General features: G+C 39.7%; 1 protein-coding gene across 4 annotated transcripts in view; it reads left to right on the top strand.

Annotated features, from left to right (window-relative positions):
• Positions 1-15,320, top strand: part of EPS8 (epidermal growth factor receptor pathway substrate 8) — a 178,628-nt gene extending 163,308 nt beyond the window's left edge. For 3 of the 4 annotated variants that reach the window (XM_019799146.2, XM_034644769.1, XM_011224299.3), the window contains 4 exons: positions 4,312-4,534; positions 10,876-11,056; positions 12,185-12,314; positions 14,057-14,170. In XM_019799146.2, the coding sequence (XP_019654705.1) occupies positions 4,312-4,534; positions 10,876-11,056; positions 12,185-12,314; positions 14,057-14,170 (648 nt within the window). Of the gene's footprint in view, positions 1-4,311; positions 4,535-10,875; positions 11,057-12,184; positions 12,315-14,056 lie in introns of all 4 variants that reach the window. The other variant, XM_034644770.1, reaches the window with a different exon arrangement.
• Positions 15,321-17,068: the final 1,748 nt, after the last annotated feature.

Genomic DNA, 17,068 nt, shown 5'->3' with positions numbered 1-17,068 from the left:
GAATTAAACAGGAAGTTTCCTGTCTTTGTTTCCCAGGAAGAGATACTGTGATAGTACGGAAAAGGCCCCAATCTAGATATTGATAGTCCAGGATTCTAGTCCTGGTTCTGTCGCTAACTAGCTGCATGATATTAAAGCATTTTATTTTTCTGTGCTCTAGTTTGCTCAGCTGTGAAATGGAGGGGGTCGACAACTTTCACCATCTCCACAGTCCAGTCTAGATATAAACTTCTGGTATTTTTTTCTATGCACGTTTAAATAGCCCTAAATTAGAAACGGAAATATTTCCTGCGGGTGAGTTTTAAACCACTGGCAGTACTAATTTCACCCCGTGTTATGAATGCTCTGTTTTTCAAGCTCAGTCCAGATAATTCAGATACTGCTAGACAGGCAGTGACCATTTTACTAAAGATGCTTTCATATTCATTCCAGCAGACCAGCTTTCTGATAATATTCAGTTCTTTAAAATGTGTTTTTTAAAATTAATCTCAGAACATTCTATTCATCTTTAATTAGAGGCATGGTTTTTAGATAAGGATGCTTTTTACTCTGCCTCATGTGTTGACATTTTCCCAAGTATTTCTTGCAATAATTTTAATAGTCTTCTCTCTCTCTCTCTCTCTCTATATATATATAGATAGATAGATTGTGTTTGTTTACACTGCTTACAAGTTTAAATAACTAAAGCTCACTAAAACACACCATGATATATATTTCCTTTTGTAAAGTCAGGTTTTAAACAGGAATTAGCCTTATATTTAATCTGCTCTAATTGTATTCTTTATAAGCTATCAGAATAAAATGAACCTATCTTAATATTTTAAAAACACAGTACTCTAATATACAAATAGTTACTGAAATACTCTATACTGTTTGTACTGTAGCATGATTCTATGTAATTAGTTCTCCATGGCTAGAGAAGGATATTGGAAATTATATATTTACAAGCACCTTCACTGGTTGATTTGTGGGCAGGTAATTTTACCGTCAAAAACTAATTTGCTCACGTGTTCTGATATTTGATGTGAATTGTAATTGATATTATTTTAGTTCTATCTCCTGTGTTAATTTTCTCATTTGATGTGATTTGCTCCATTTTCCTAATAGCAATTACTTGGCGAGCTGTCAGAGGTAACCCACATTTGTTCCCTCATGGCACTTCTTTTTAATATCACTTTTAGGTTTCAATTTCTGAACTTAACACCCTCCAAATGTTCCAGCTGTGCCTTTATTTTTTTTTCTCACTGCAGAGTTCCAAAGAAACCAAATTTAGAGGAAAAATGTGTAGGTTAAATTTTTAAGAACAGTTTCATTTCAACGGCTTTGTCGGGCTTGCTTGCATAACTTCCCCTCTGGAGCAGTATCTTGCACGAATCAGGAGCTTATCTCTACATAACTTTCTTTAATCCCAGAGAATTTCAGCTTAAGTGGCTAAAGAAAAGTGACTCATTCTGCCTTAATTATCGATAAGAAAGTAGATTTGCCACGGGGTCTAGTAATTCCGACTCCTTTCGGAGAAACCAAAGACAAAGATATTTTAAAAAACAGAACTTTAAATATATTTCTGGGAGATAAAAGGCAAGAGTTAAGAGGGTGACAGTCCCTGCACAGAAGTTGGTCCATATAGGTGACCAGTCATGCTGGTTTACTAACCACGGAGGGGTTTAAGGACGTGGGGCTTTCAGTGCTAATACTGGGAAAGTCCCGGGCAAACCAAGAAGAGTTTGGTCAAGATGTTTGGGGGGCAGGATTTAGAGCTTCAGCACTTGGTTCGGGAGAAGAGAGTTCAGGGTGTAGGTCTGCTCTGCAAGACTTCCCATATATTGAGGAGCCATCGATTTGGATCCACCCCCAGGCAAAAATTACCACGAGACAAATAATGAAGGGAGGAGGAGTAACTGGGTGGTAGGTACAGGGGCGTGAAGGAGATTGGGAGGGCCACGGAATAGTGGGTTCAGGAGCCAATACGGGCTCTGGTTCCTCCGCACCAAGAATGACCAATCAGTTTCCACAGAAAAGCTGCCTTGGTTGCTGTTTCAGGGCAGGTTCTAATGATTCAAGGCAACGCTTCTCCCCCTTTCCATTCCACGGGTTGAAAACATGAGGCAGGAAGAAAGGACCAAGAAAAGGGGAACATATGCAAGTAAATTCATGACAAGTTTTCATATGGTTTCTCTTTAATCAAATACGTATGTTTAAGCCCCTTGCTCTGTTTGGTTCTACAGCTCAGGTTGCACGCTATAGCAATGCCAGGTGGATGAGATGAGGCACGAGATTTGGAGAGCCTGTTTCAGGCTCGATGGGGACAGTCACACACAGCGTAGCCCATTCTTCACAGTATTATTTGATGGATAGCAAAACACTAGCCACTCTGGTTTTTAGGAAAGCAGGAAATATGAATCACGTCATGGAGAGCAGGGCTGATAGCATTTTTTGTTTGTTTAAGCTTTAAGAACAGTAATTTAAACTGACACTTTTGAGATCCTGCTGAGAGAATTCACTAACCCTTTATGAAATTACATGCAAAGGATATTCTTGTCAAGGGAACATTGCATGTACATTAATGATAGGACTTTGGTGTGTGCTAAGTGTAACATTTTGGTGATATTTGCTGTATTTTGGTTGCTTTTAAATATCTTATTGGCCCAAATATAGGAATATTGTTTTGTGGGAAATAATAATAATGAAACTCTATTATTGAATATATTAGGAATGTTTTTAGGCCTCCAGTGCTGAGAGGGTCAACAGTCTCTGTTTCTGTCCCGTCTAACTTCATGGAGAGCTCTTATGAATCTTACCCTCTATTCCTCCCCCACCCCATACCCTTCCCCTTTCTGGCCTCCTCTCTCCAGTATCTAGTAGCATTGCAGACCCTTCTTTCACTTCTGTTTTCCTGTCTGCTTTATTCCCTTCCCACCTTCTTCACCCCACTGGCTGGTGAGTGGTAGTCTTTAAAGAAAGAGAAGAACCAGGGTTTCTTCCTACACCGGTTTCCACAGGTGTTACGCATTTGCTGTGAAGGCAACTGTGATTTTTGGTTGGTTTTTTGTTTGTTTTGTTATGTTTTGAGTAATGATTTAATTTTAAAATGGTGTGTGTGTTGTGTATTTTTATGTTTTTCATCTCTGTGGAAATTGGGGAGGCTTCTTCTAAAATCAATGTCACCTTATATTTGGGCCAATTTAGGAATTAAAAGTAAATACTGTTCTAACCAAAGGACCAGATTACCAAAAGGCCTGCCTTTGCAAGTTTTTTCTGCTAATCTTGAATTTTAGCATAATTAAAATTGTGCCAGTGCAGTATCTAAACTTTACCTAAATTATAAATCATTGTTCTGTATCTTAGATTCTACCAAAAAACACCAAAAACAAAACAAAACAAAAAAACCCAAAAACTGCCTTTTGAGAATTTGGAACTTGTTATAATGCAATTATCTATTAGTTAAAATCATTGTGTTTGTAAAGTTTTAACTCTTCTGTGTAGTTTAATGGGGAATATACAAAAATACAGTTTTCTAATAGCCTAACAATCATGATTTAAAAAATTACTGAAAGTTATTGTGTATTTTAACATATTCAGCTTTTTAAAAGCAAATTCTCACATGGACTTTTTTAAATAGATGTTTTCAAGTGGCAGTCATGAACATTTAAAGACCATACTGTTACTAACCACCACCTGCCCCACAGCATTCCTGTTTAACAAGGAAAGTTTCTGATTTTTATAAGTTAACATGAAGATGATGGCAGAAAGTGTTATGACTTGAAAAAGTTAACAGCATTTAAAAATTATTTATTTTTAAGCATAGTCCTTTTATCTACTGAGATAGTACCCTTTTTCTCAACAAACTGCATGGAAACAGCATAATTAAATATTATTTAATGTAGATACTTTTAAACTAAAGAGTAAGTAATGCTTTATGTTATTGATATTTAAACTTCCAGGGCAATTAGACATTAATATTGAAGGAAATTATAAAATAATCAGAAATCTTTCGACCTACCCTGGTCTTGTGTGATTCCAAGTTCAAATTTTATTTTTTGACATTTATTACTATTATTATACTACTATTTGCTATTGGTGTATCTTTTTGACTTCTTAATTTACATTTTGAATTTGAACAAATAATGTAGAATATTTAAAAGATGATTTTTAATGATCATTGTATCATATAGGATTGGGGGGGGTGTGCTATGGATTTGCAGGTAAGTTTACAAATAAACAGCCAACAATATCCTGTCGAGGTATACACCGTTTTCCTAGCCTAGGTTTTATATTTTTGCAATTTCACATGAATTATTTGTCTTTTTATAGAAACAAAGGATGGAGTATGGTCCCAGACCAACGGATACTCCCTCTGCTCCGTCACCTCCTCCAACACCGGCTCCTGTTCCCGTCCCGCTTCCTCCTTCTACTCCAGCACCTGTTTCTGTGCCAAAGGTCCCGGCCAACGTAACCCGTCAGAACAGCAGCTCCAGCGACAGTGGCGGCAGCATTGTGCGAGATAACCAGAGACACAAACAACTTTCCGTGGATCGTAAGTTTCCCAGGGAGCCAACAATGTGCAGTTTCATCTGTGAATTAAAAGCACTGCTAAGTAAAATGCTGTTAGTTCTACTGGTATTAAACACTATTAAATATAAATAATGGTCCTTTATACTTGCACGGGCCTTCATAGATTGCGAAGTCTTTCATCCAGTTTCTTGTCCTTCAAGTCATTCTAAGAAACAGGAAGTTCTCTCCACTCTCTATTTTATTGCGTATGTTTCTACACATATTCCAGTATATTGTGGGGGTTGAATGCAGACTGTGCAGCCAGACGTGCTTGAGTTTGTAGAGTGAAACACCACTGATGGCCATTGACCTTCAACAATTTAATAATCCTCTCTCTACTTCAGTGTCTGAAATGTGGGGGGACATCATCGCATCTTCTTCATAGGATAATTGTGAGGATTTAATGAGGTTATATAATACGTAGAAATCATTTAGATCAGTCATTCTCACCCAGAGACAGTTGTGCTCCCTTCCTGCAGGGGACATTTGGTATTGTCTGGAGGAATGTTTGGTCACAGTCGGGTGGACGCTACTGGCATCTCACAGGTGTTTAGCAACATCCTACAATGAACAGATCGGTCCCCCCACAACAGAATTATCTGGTCCAAAATGTCAATGATGCTGAGGTTGAAAAACTCTGATTTTGACCAGTATGACACATACTAAGCAGTCCAAATATTTGCCACTATCATCATCACTGTTATCATCATTGTTTTCCTGCTCCCCTTCCTCATATTTGCCACACACATATACGCATACCAGCTTAATGCAATCAACCTGCCAATACCAGTGTCAAATTTGCCCTCCAAATTCAGGTTTTATTTGATTTAGACTTCAACTTTATATGTTCATAACATTAAGTTTGATTTGTTATATGAAAGATTTCTGTGAAAACCAGATTTTAAAAAGCTAAAAGAAAAGACACTGTGGCAAATTTTGGATTATCCTTGTTTGTTCTGTTGAACAGCATTGTAGGTAATTTGAAAATTGAAGGTAATTCTAAGATATTTTTTCTTATTATTTACTCTTCAAATTATGTTTGTAGAAGTATTATAAGATGACTTGGCTTTTCCTCTACTGGACATGTAAAAATTCTTGGAAAACTAGGGCCAGGAAGGTGTTTCTTCAGTATGTGTGTATGTGCGTATGCACATGTGTGTGTGCATATGTATAAAGGGTGTCTTTTGTTCTTGCAATGTGGCTTCTCCTAGGGCTCAGTTCTGGATTCTTCCCTCCATATAAACTTACTTTTACTGTCAGTGATCAATCTATTTCCATTTCTTTTAATATTGTCCATATTGGTAGAGAAGGAATGACTCCCAAATTTGTCTTCATATTGAATCTCATCTCTGCCATTCAAATACAATTACTGAACTATTAACTTTATTTTTTTAAGGTATATTTATTTATTTTGGAGGGGAGGGGCAGAGAGAGAGGGGCAGAGAGAATCTCCAGCAGTCTCCCTGCTGAGCACAGAGCCTGTGGTGGGCCTCGATCTCAGGACCCTGAGATCATGACCTGAGCTGAAACCAAGAGTCAGCCGCTCAACCTACTGAGCCACCCAGGCATCCCCTGATATTAACTCTAAAGCTGAGATTGGATGATCAGATTCAAAACTAAATTACTGAATCTTTTACTCCCATTTTCATCTGACATTTTTCTTTTTTTTTTTTTTAAGATTTTATTTATTTATTCGACAGAGATAGAGACAGCCAGCGAGAGAGGGGACACAAGCAGGGAGTGGGAGAGGAAGAAGCAGGCTCATAGCGGAGGAGCCCTGATGTGGGGCTCGATCCCATAACGCCAGGATCACACCCTGAGCCAAAGGCAGACGCTTAACCGCTGTGCCACCCAGGCTCCCCAACGTTTTTCTTATCTCAATAAATCATAGCCACATCTCTTCAGTTGTGGTCATTCTTGATAAATTTTTTTAAAAATTTAAAAGAAGAGATGTATATTATTGTTTAGTTATTCTAGAAATTCTGGCTAAATGCAATAAGCATCAGCCTACTTTTATACGTTACTTTCTTCCCTAAAGTAGAGCTGATTTAGCACCTTCCTATCCGTATCCCAACCTTACCAAAAAGGAAGGGAAAAATGCAGCTTTAGAGAAATGATTAACTGTGCGGCAAAAACAACTGTGTGTGAGAATGTGTGTGTAGAGATCTGCTACTAATTTTTTAAAAATGTTTGTGTATTGTTTTAAAAGATGCTTTTATTTTTTTTCAAAGACACTTAAAAACATAGTTTTGAGATGAGAAAGTTCTGTAAATATTTTTATTGATTTCCCTAAAGAAAATTTCCCTCTCATAAATGACTGTTCTTTTTTTTTCATTTTTACCACAAGTTTATAACATTTCCCTTATTTGATACGTCAACACAGTAACCTTTGACACTGTGGCACTCTTTCCAGGCCTAGATCAGAGTTCATAGGCATTAGTCCCCATTTGGAACAGTCTGTGGGTTGGGACAGTTTGTTCTTTGTCCTCATCTAAGAAACTAAGAATAACCTAATGGGAAAGAGGCATAGTTTGAATACTTTAAAGATAGAGAACTCTCCTGATAATTGTGACTCATCCTTTTTGAATCTGTTTTTCATAAATAAAAGGGTGACATTGGTATATAAAATATATACATCTCTCTCCAAATTAACATCTGTACTTGTTTCTTTACAATAATAAAAATTTGCATTTACCTACACAAAGTTCCCTTCTAAAGATATCTCAGAAGCATAGTTTCATGTTAAATAAATGTATTTCTTTCTATAAAACACTTATTTTCATGATAGCTTTTTCCTGAGCACGTTTTTGGAGAACGGTTTTTCTGAATGAATGTAGGGGCTTCTCAGCAGTCTTGTAAAACCAGACAAACATATTTAAATGTATATTTGTCAATAGCCAGATTTCTCTCAAAATAAGCCATTTATGCTTCCTACATTCTCTGCTTACTGCCTAGACTTCTGATAAAAATAAAATGGAAGGAACTGGAAAGTGAATACTCACTTTAAAAAAGTTACCAAATAGCCATAAACAAGGGAAAAAAGTCAAACATGCCTGTTTTTTTAAAATGTAGCAGGTAGCAAGAGTGAGACAAGGACAATTCTTTTGCTGGAATGGCTATGGTTGCCTATTCAAACTGGCTGCGTGGAGCCATGGGTCATATAAGCTATTCAGATTGGTTTATCGCAGGATTCAAAAAGGTTCTCCTTTTATCCCTTTTGAAGATATCAGTGCTTTAGGTATTTTGCATTTCTTCCACTTCCTTTGAAATGTTAGTCCTTTTATTTGGGCTTAATCTTTTGTAATCAGAAGTGTTATTTCAGAAAGAGGTGTAAAGTCAGTCTGGTTCGTTACTGTGCTAGAACATTGCGAATGGAAACCAGAAGGAGGGGCACAGCTGAAGAGGTTTTTGTACTCCCGTGGAAGCTTATGCTGTGGACTAGAGATGATCTTGCAGTGGCTAAGTTAGTAGCAAAGAAAATAAATCGTTTAGTGTGGTGATACTTCCTCCCTCTTACTCCTTTGAGACATACTCTTGTTCTGTGTGGCAGTTTGACGCGGTGACTTACAAAAGCGCAAGTGCGTGCTTTGTGTTACTTAAACGAGCCAGTCAGTAATGCTCCCTCTCACTCTCACCCTTTCTAGCCCCCCTCGTTCATTTCTCCCTCTCGCCCTTCATTTCTCCTGTCTCTGTCTTTTGACTTCTCCAGGTTTCTGGAGTACCTAAGGCATGAAAAAATTAGAAGCCATGAACTGAAAGTCAGGAAATCCAATTCTAACTGAATTCTGCTAATTAATAATGTGATTTTGACAGATCATTTCTCCTCTTGTGGCCTCCATTCTCTTAGCTGTTTCCTTTAGGGGTTTGTATATGATGCTTTTCAAAGTCTCTCTCACTGAAAAAGTCAGCAGGATGCCTCAGTCATTCATTTATTCAGTGAGTATTTATTAAATCCCTGCCCTGTTCTAGGTATTTCAGGTAAAGCAAACAGCAGGCACAAATCCATTTTCTCTTCAGGTATATATTTTGATGAAAGGAGATAAATAAATGATTGAGTTGATAGAGAATATTATAAGTGGTTCTGGAGAATAATAAAGCCATGTGCATAGGAAGTGCTGTTGGGGAGAGGGTTGCAATTTTAAATATGGAAAATCTGAAGGAGGCGAAGAATGAGCCAAGTGGATTCGTGGGGTAAAAGCATTCCAGGCAGCGGCCTTAAATTTGAAGAGCACCAAGGAAGCCATTCTGAGATAGAGCAGAGGGCTCCGAGAGCAGTAGCATTACCTCAGAAAGTGGTCATCTGAGGCCTTTTACTGGGACTACTTTGTTCGGAGCAGAAGAGTTGCAGTATGTAAAGATCAGTAGCTGTTCTATTGAAAACAGGAAGAAGAGCAAGGGCTGCAGTGGTTGAGAGTAGACGGAAGGCAACCTGTGAATAGGCCAGTGGCTCAGACTGAACTAGTCACAGAAAACAATGGAGGGAAGGGGTTGGATTTTTGGTGTATTCTGATGCTAGGACTAAGCGTTTGCTGATGGAGTGGATGTGATAGAGGGCAAAGGGGAGTCTAGCAGAGCTCCATGGCATTTCGCCAGAGGAACTGAAGAAATGGAATTACCGTTACCCGAGTTGGGAAGTAAAGCATAAAAGCGAACTTCAGGAAGAAGATAAGCGGTTCAGATTTGGACAGCATTCTATTTGAGCCACCTAATAGCCATCTAAATGAATATATCAAGTAGACAGTTGGCGTATATGGGTCCAGAGTTCTGAGAAGCAGTCTGACTGGAGAAATAATTTTGGGAGTCATCAGCTTTTACATGGCACCGGGACCATTAATGGAGTGAGTTCAGGCAGAGGAGAGGTCCATGGATTGTGCCCTGGGTTGCTTCAACATGAATTACTAGGGGGAAGAGAAGAATCAGAAAAGGGTACTGAGAAGGAGAGGCCAGTGAGACGGGAAGAAAATCAGGTGAGTGTGGTGTCCTAGAGGTCAAAGGAAGAAGGCATTCTAAGGAATGTTCTTTCACCTTCTTCATATATTGCCGGTAGGTTAAATGAGACAGTGACTGGGAACTGACCACAGTAGTTTAGCAAAATGTAGTAGAGGGATGGGGCCCAAAGCCTCTTTTTTAGCCATGAATTCAAGAAGAAAATTGGAGAACAAGAATGGGAGTCAGCTAGTATAGACAGCTTTTCATGGAGTTTTACCAAAAGGGGAGCAGAGAAATGGGCAGTAGCTGGGAGGAACATGGGGTCAAAAAAGGGCTTAAAAGGGAGAGGAACAATAACAACATAATAGTATGTTTGTCTGCTGATGAAATGATTCAGTAAAAGGAAAATGGATAACCTAGATAAATAGGGGAGAAATTACCGAAGGATTTAAATAGAGGACATGGGATCTAGGGCACACGTAGAGGGCTGAGCCTTAGGAGCGTGGAAACAGTTGATCCATAATGTGGGAGGGAGGGAGAGAGAGAGGGAGTGGGGAGAGGAAGGAAGATAGAAAGAAAGGAGGAGAAAGAAGGCAGAGTGCATGGGGAAGGTGCTGGTAGGTGAGGAAAACCGCTAAGGGAATTTACGGAGGTTCTCTTCCAACTTCTTTATTTTAGTCGACATTAGGAAAGTGAGGTCGTCAGTTCAGGGTGAGAATTGGGGAATGAGTGCTGGAGGTTTGCAGAGAAAGAAGAGCGTAAATACTTGTCTAACAGCAGGCAGTTATTTGGTCTAGGGCAGATTCTCCACCTGAGCCATGTTGCCACGGGGCTGGATAACTCTGGTAGGATACTGACGTGCGCCTAGTAGAATGTTTTGTGCAGCCCAGGCCTCTACCCGCGGCGTGATAGTTGGCATCCTTTCTCCTCCTCCCCTCTAACTGTGCCGTCCGAAAGCGTCTCCAGCCATTGGCAGATTTGCTTGGGGTCAAAATCTCCCCCACTTGAGACCATGGACCTAAGGAAACGCAGTACGATTGTCAGGAAGCAGCAGCCTGGTTGAGGTTCATATTCATGAATTTAACATGAGATCATTCAGCATTGTTGTGTATACTCACTGTGCAGGTGCAGGTACAGAATAAGCAGAAAGTTCGATTTAACAAGGGTTGGGCTTTTGCCAAGTGACTACAATGAAGACAGAGGAGAAGAGCCAAGGAGGGATTTTAATAATTGATCGTGGAGTTTGTCCTGGGTGAGGATGAAAGTGAGGAAAGATGGTAGGAACACTAGATTAGAAGTCCTTTTGGGGTCAAAGGATTTGGGGCGTTGGGGTTCTAGAGAGAGTGACACGTGTTAGGGGTTTTCAAAAATAACCTGCTCCCCATTGGTGTGTAGGAAGGAAATCTCAGATGGAGGAAGTGCAGGATGAGCTCATCCACAGACTGACCATCGGTCGCAATGCCGCCCAGAAGAAGTTCCATGTGCCACGGCAGAACGTGCCAGTTGTCAATATCACGTACGACTCCACACCAGAAGATGTGAAGATGTGGTTACAGTCGAAGGGGTTCAGCCCTGTGTAAGTCTCTCTGGGAATACTTTGCATTTCTGTATGTAATATATGCCTTATTTTGAGTTTGGTTGCTAACATGTCGTCATTTAAACATTTCGGGAGCCCAGACTGCCTTTGTTCCATGCTCAGGAAATAACTATAGATATTTATAGCTTAAAAAAATGGAAGAAGCAGAAATAACTATAATTTGGTGTTACCCTGTTTTCTAATTGATAATGTCTACTTCTCCTTGGTCCCTTAAGCAAACTGTCAGTAGCTTTGAGGCGGTAGCTTCCTTCCCCCTCATCTGGTTACAAAGGGTAGGACTAAGGTGTTAGCTGGACTCCCCAGACCTTAGAGGACATATGGAAGAACATTCTGCTGTAGGATATAGATCCTCAGCCAAATAAAAAATAGATAAATTACCTATCGTAGATTATAACCTAATAGAGCTTTTACCTTAGTAAACCCGTGGCAACAATTCTACTTACCTACAATCTAAAAATCTGAAAATATTTTATGTGTATTTGATACAAGGAACTATTTCAATCATACATATTTAAGAGAATTTTATAAGCTCATATACCCACATGACTGAGAAATGAGATACATTGGTTAGTCAGTTGCCTGGTTACGAGAAAGTTACCTGTTCCCCTATAAAACACCGTATTTCAGGGAATCGGTACTCAACAATAATGGTACTAAATACAGTCGGTTCCGTTATCATCTTTTATAGCCTCAGGGCCACCATCATGAAGGTCCCTTGTCACTGCCCTGAATAGGCACTGTAGTACCATTTTATAAGAGTTTCATTGTATGGAACACTTAGAAAAGAGAGGTTATGGCAGGACCAGAAACTTCTTTCCTTTGTTTTATTTAGATTGTGTGTGTTTAGATTGTGTTTGTGTATATATATATATTTATTGAGAGAGAGAGAAAGCATGAACTGGGCGGGGGGGGGGGAGAGGGAGAGAGAGAATCCCAAGCCGACTCAGTGCCCAGTGTGGAGCCCAACACTGGCCTCCATCCCATGACTCCAAGAACATGACCCGATCCAAAATGAAGAGTGGGACCCGTAACCTACTGAGCCACCTAGGTACCGCTATCTAGGTAATATTTTTAACGCTGTATTTTTCTTTCTTCTATGCTTTTCAGGACTGTCAGTAGTCTTGGAGTATTAAACGGTGCACAACTTTTCTCTCTCAACAAAGAGGAACTGAGGACAGTCTGCCCTGAAGGGTCCAGAGTCTTTAGCCAAATCACTGTACAAAAAGCTGCATTAGAGGTATGACTTGTCAACCTAAGTTGGTGTTTGTCTGCGTTAATCAAGAGTGTGGACTGCAAATTGGAAGCTCTGAAATGAGCTGTTTAAGTCCATAGTGGTCAATTTCCCTTTCATACAGAGCTGAATTAAATTTGACTCCACTTCTATAATTGATCACTGGAGACCAGCAGTGACCATTTGCAGGGAGATTAATTTATCATAAATGCTCCTGTAACATGAAGCTTGGAGCATAAGCTTTTGGACATTTAATGAAAAGCCTAATGTTCTCATTTTATATGCATTAACTACTTCTGTAGGAATTTAAATTTTGACACAATACTGGACATTTACTTCTGAGTGAGGCCAGAACTCTTTTTCCTGTTCTTAATATGTAGTTTGGAGATTCTAGTAAGCTAGTGATTACAAGGTCTTAAAGCCCTGGCTGTGGGTCTTTGGTCTTGTCGTATACCTAAATTATCAGACGGAAAATATTAAGTAGGAATCATTGAAAAGAAAGAGTGCTGAAGAGTAATTATTTTGTCATAGTTGTTGGCAGGAAAGGAGGAGAGGAAATGTTTTCTAGATTGAATATCCTTAAGCTTCCCGTATCCTGCTCTTCTTAAAATGGGCTGTGTAAGGGTAGTAGTTTCAAACTGTTAATTCTCCTAGCTCTTAATAGCTTTCATGAAATTATACTTTGACTCAAACGAGAGGATATTGGCTTTGGAGTAAAATTGATACATAATTCTCTCTAGCATGTATATCCTCTAAATTCAACAGTGAAATAAGTCAGAGTGAAATAGCTTCGTGCGTGCAACCCTGTAACCACTCTCAGGAGAAATTTTATTTCCTTGGAGATGTTTCCTACAACATTGATCTTGGGAGTTCCTTATTAGGTGGATCTTGGGTGTGTTCTGTATTAGGCATTCTGTAATATTGAATATGAATAAGGATTGTATCTTTTCTGAGGCAGTTTTTTTTTACCATTTTAACTTTATTGAGAGTGTATAAATTTCCTTCTCAAGGGTATGATAGAAGGTTCCAAAACTTCTGAATTCCTTTGTGTCAGATTGTCTGTACTTGCCCTCACCACCCACTTCTTGGACTCTCACTTCCGTTCCTCTGGATGTGAATGGGGGTTCTTCATCTTCCTCAGCCGCCCTCTCACCACACCCTTCTCTTGCACCTAGTCCATCTTTTAGATGAGTCACCTGGGTTGTCAGAAGCTTCCACTGATAAGAGCAGAATAAGGAGGGTCCACAGGGATGGTAGGTAGAGCGTGGCAAGGAGAAAAGCTGACATGAGGTCAGAGGGTCAGAGCCTTCCTGTATTCTGAAGGGAGCTCGGTGTACCCTGAGCCCAGTCTTGGAGCCGAATTTAGAATCCCCTAAGGGCAAATGAATATCTTGCTTGACTTGAAGGTTCTTTGATAATTTACCATCTTATTATGCTTATTGTGCACATATCTTATTTCTCCAGGGGAATCTGGAGCATTCCACATACATTATTGATTTATCTTTATCATGTCCAAGTGAAAGGCGTGGTGAATGAATTGCCTTAAGACACCTCATAAATGAAAAAATGACTAATGGGATGTATTGGTGAAGTCCAGAAGCATCACTTTATATGAAGGGCAGCCTTCAGTTTTCCCCAAGAGGTATTAGGAGAAAAACAAAGGACTCTTACCCTGAACCGTTTCATTACATGACCCGCAGCCTGCATCAACCCGTAACCGTCTTGTCTGAACCGTGTTTATTTTTCAGGATAACAGCGGCAGCTCCGAGTTGCAAGAAATCATGCGAAGACGACAGGAAAAAATCAGTGCCGCTGCTAGTGATTCAGGAGTGGAGTCTTTTGATGAGGGAAGCAGTCACTAATTTGTTTTTAAACTCCATTTAAATTTGTGGCATTATTCCAACGTGCTTTGTTTTAAGAAGCCATGAAGGGAATGTCAGATTCTTATTTCTCGGAATACTTAAGTTATCGCCATAAAGAAACAATGCAAACATAAGTAAGCAGAGGACTTGTTTCCTGGCCCATTATTTTTATTAAAACCGACTAATTTTAAATAGATGTTTTGCCCTTGGAAAGTATGTTGCCTGCTTTACCAAGGTGAGGTTTCTTTTATTGGATTAATTATTTCATCCCCATCTCAGTGTGTAAGCAGGCCTCTTTTGACAGCGGTTAATTTATTTACTGCAGCAAAATAAAGATATTGCCCATGATTTAAAATCTAAGTAATTTCAGTTTTGCCCATGACTCTGGTGTCTGTCATTCAGAGTGTAGCTTACTTGAGGCCAGCCTCTGCTTAGGTCTCTTCTTTGATGTACTCATTGATAGACTATTTAGATTTATTTAAAGTTCTTAATGCCAAGAGTTTTTTAAAAAAATCAAAACATTTAATGAACTGCAAAATACAACAAGGCCTTGGACATGCAAATATAGAACCCATGGAGCATTCCCAAGACAATTTATTTGTCATGGCTCTGTTGATCACAATTCCTTGTATAGCCTGTATTTTGATTTAGTTTATATTCTCCTTATTATCTATGTTGTGTTCTTATATATGAGAAAGCACAAGTGGAAAAGAGGTCAGATGCAGTCAAAAATGTGTCCCAGAAAGTAGCCCGCATTGGTGTGCATTACAGTATTTTGCTTAATGAAGGCCTCAGTTCTGAATATTGATATGAGTAGTTAAATGGATAATTGGGGCCACTTTGTGTATCTGTGTCAAGTTTTTCTGGTAATAAGAAACACTTAATTTACGTGTATTTTAATCCTGTGAAAGATTCTAGATAGAGAAAAGAAAGATACTTAACCTTCAACAAATGTTATTTTTGGAAACACAATTTTTGTCATTAAATGTTATATTATTTCACATATATAAAACAGATGTTATGTAAGAATGTTGTATATTTTAACATAAATCCATTTAGAGAGATTATCTAGATTCATTAATTTTCATAGTGCCTTTTTCACATGAGTCAGCTGGAAAGTCTGCAATAAACAGTATTTGCCGTATGTTAATAAATGGCCTCTGTCTCGTTGGCAAAAGGGATCTTTGGTATGTAGACTGCGGATCAGGGTTGAGCTGAATGGGAAACACAGAGGCCCACTCTTTTTTTGTTGTTTTATTTTTTTAACTGATTTTCAGTACAGTTCAGCATCTATTAAGAGCTGGTCACAGGGGTAAAAACAAATGTGTTACAGCACTTACGATTACTAAGTGCTTCCACAGAAATATTTCCTGAGGTGTCTGCATTAGCTCTGTGAGTTGTGTTTTATAGACAAGGAAACAGCGTCCTAGGGTCTAATTTCCCCCCAGATTATGAGAGATTTACGGGAGTTGCTAATCTTCCCTAAAACAGTGCCCCTCGGGCAAAGTGAAACAAACATAAGAACGGTGAAGGTTACTCTCGATCTTTTCCGTGTCATAAGCACTGACACTCATTTGTAACTTAGCCCTTATTGACAGTCTCTGAAAATGTAGGGATAAGAGAAAGATAGAAAAGTTAAAATAGCCTGAGTGGAATGAGACATATATGATAGTAAAAGAATGGTGTAATTTATAAAGAGGTCTTTATGCTATGAAATTCCAATGGAAAATACCACGGTGGTGGCGATGGCAGGAAGCAGTTGCCTCCTTCCGGGTTGTGGGAACAAAGGGAAGAGTTGGAAGTCACAGAATTTAGAAGCTTGAGGGAGAGGTACCGCGGAGTTCGGATCCAGACATCTGGGGAGTTTGGTCCCTGGTACCTGAGAAGTTTAGAAGAAAGACCCCACAGCTGGTAAACAAACCCCTGAGAAGGGGGCACAGCCTGTCTGGTGCTGTGGCCTCAGGAATTCAGAGAAGAATTCAGTTGAGAAAATACCACAGAGCTGGGATTCAGACCCCAGGAGACCATGCCAGCCAGCTGGTACTCAGATTTCTGTGAGGGCATTTCCTGGGAGGGCAGGAAAAAACAAACTAACTGGTAACTGGAACCCACTGGGGATCACTTGCTACTTAGAGAGTGAAGAACCATTATTAGGGTGATGTTAATATGAGCGGGAAGTCAAACAGAAGGGAGCAGCTGCCTTGTTCCCCTCTAGCTTCCTGTCTCCCTGTAGCACACACTTCGGGCAGAATCTATTGGGAACACACCTGGCAAACTCCAAATCACAAAGTCGAGAAAAGAGAGGTAGATTTGCAAAAGCTCGATAACCCACCTGTTCCAATTCTGACTACTTATCCTGTACACTAACTTTTCTATGCATGTTTGAGATTCCATACAATCCTTTTTAAAAATTCATACTTTTACCTAACAAGATGTAATCATCCTTCTCTGTTTTTTAAAACAGCATTTAATAAACAGAATTGGTTAAACAGGAAAAAAAAACAACACTGAGATATCACAGAGGTCGTCATGATAGGAAGCAGCTTCCATCCCTTGGGCTAGGGGAGCAAAGGGATGGTTTGGGTTTATCAGCATGTAGGAGCCTGGGGGAAGGGCCCTGGAAAGCCTGGACACAGCACCCTGGGGGAAGTGCTGTCTGGTGTTGGTCCTGGAGCCTCAGGAACACAAAGGAGAGATGCCCTGAGGAGCTGGGACAAAGCTTTGAGGAGAGGATGCTGGGCAGTTGAGGCTGGTATCTCTGAGGGGACGTCATGATACTGGTTCTGAAAAGGGGGGGGGGCGGATTGAAACTAGAATCACCTGCTGCTTCTTCATTGCTGCGGCCAAAGTGCAGATCTCTTCACTGGTGTTAAGCCATTCTGACGGCTTGGCCTTTGT

The sequence above is a fragment of the Ailuropoda melanoleuca genome, chromosome 16 (assembly GCF_002007445.2).
Source record: "Ailuropoda melanoleuca isolate Jingjing chromosome 16, ASM200744v2, whole genome shotgun sequence".
Taxonomy (NCBI): Eukaryota; Metazoa; Chordata; class Mammalia; order Carnivora; family Ursidae; genus Ailuropoda; species Ailuropoda melanoleuca.
Note: the sequence above shows the minus strand (reverse complement) of the source record. Positions and strands in the feature narration are given on the sequence as shown.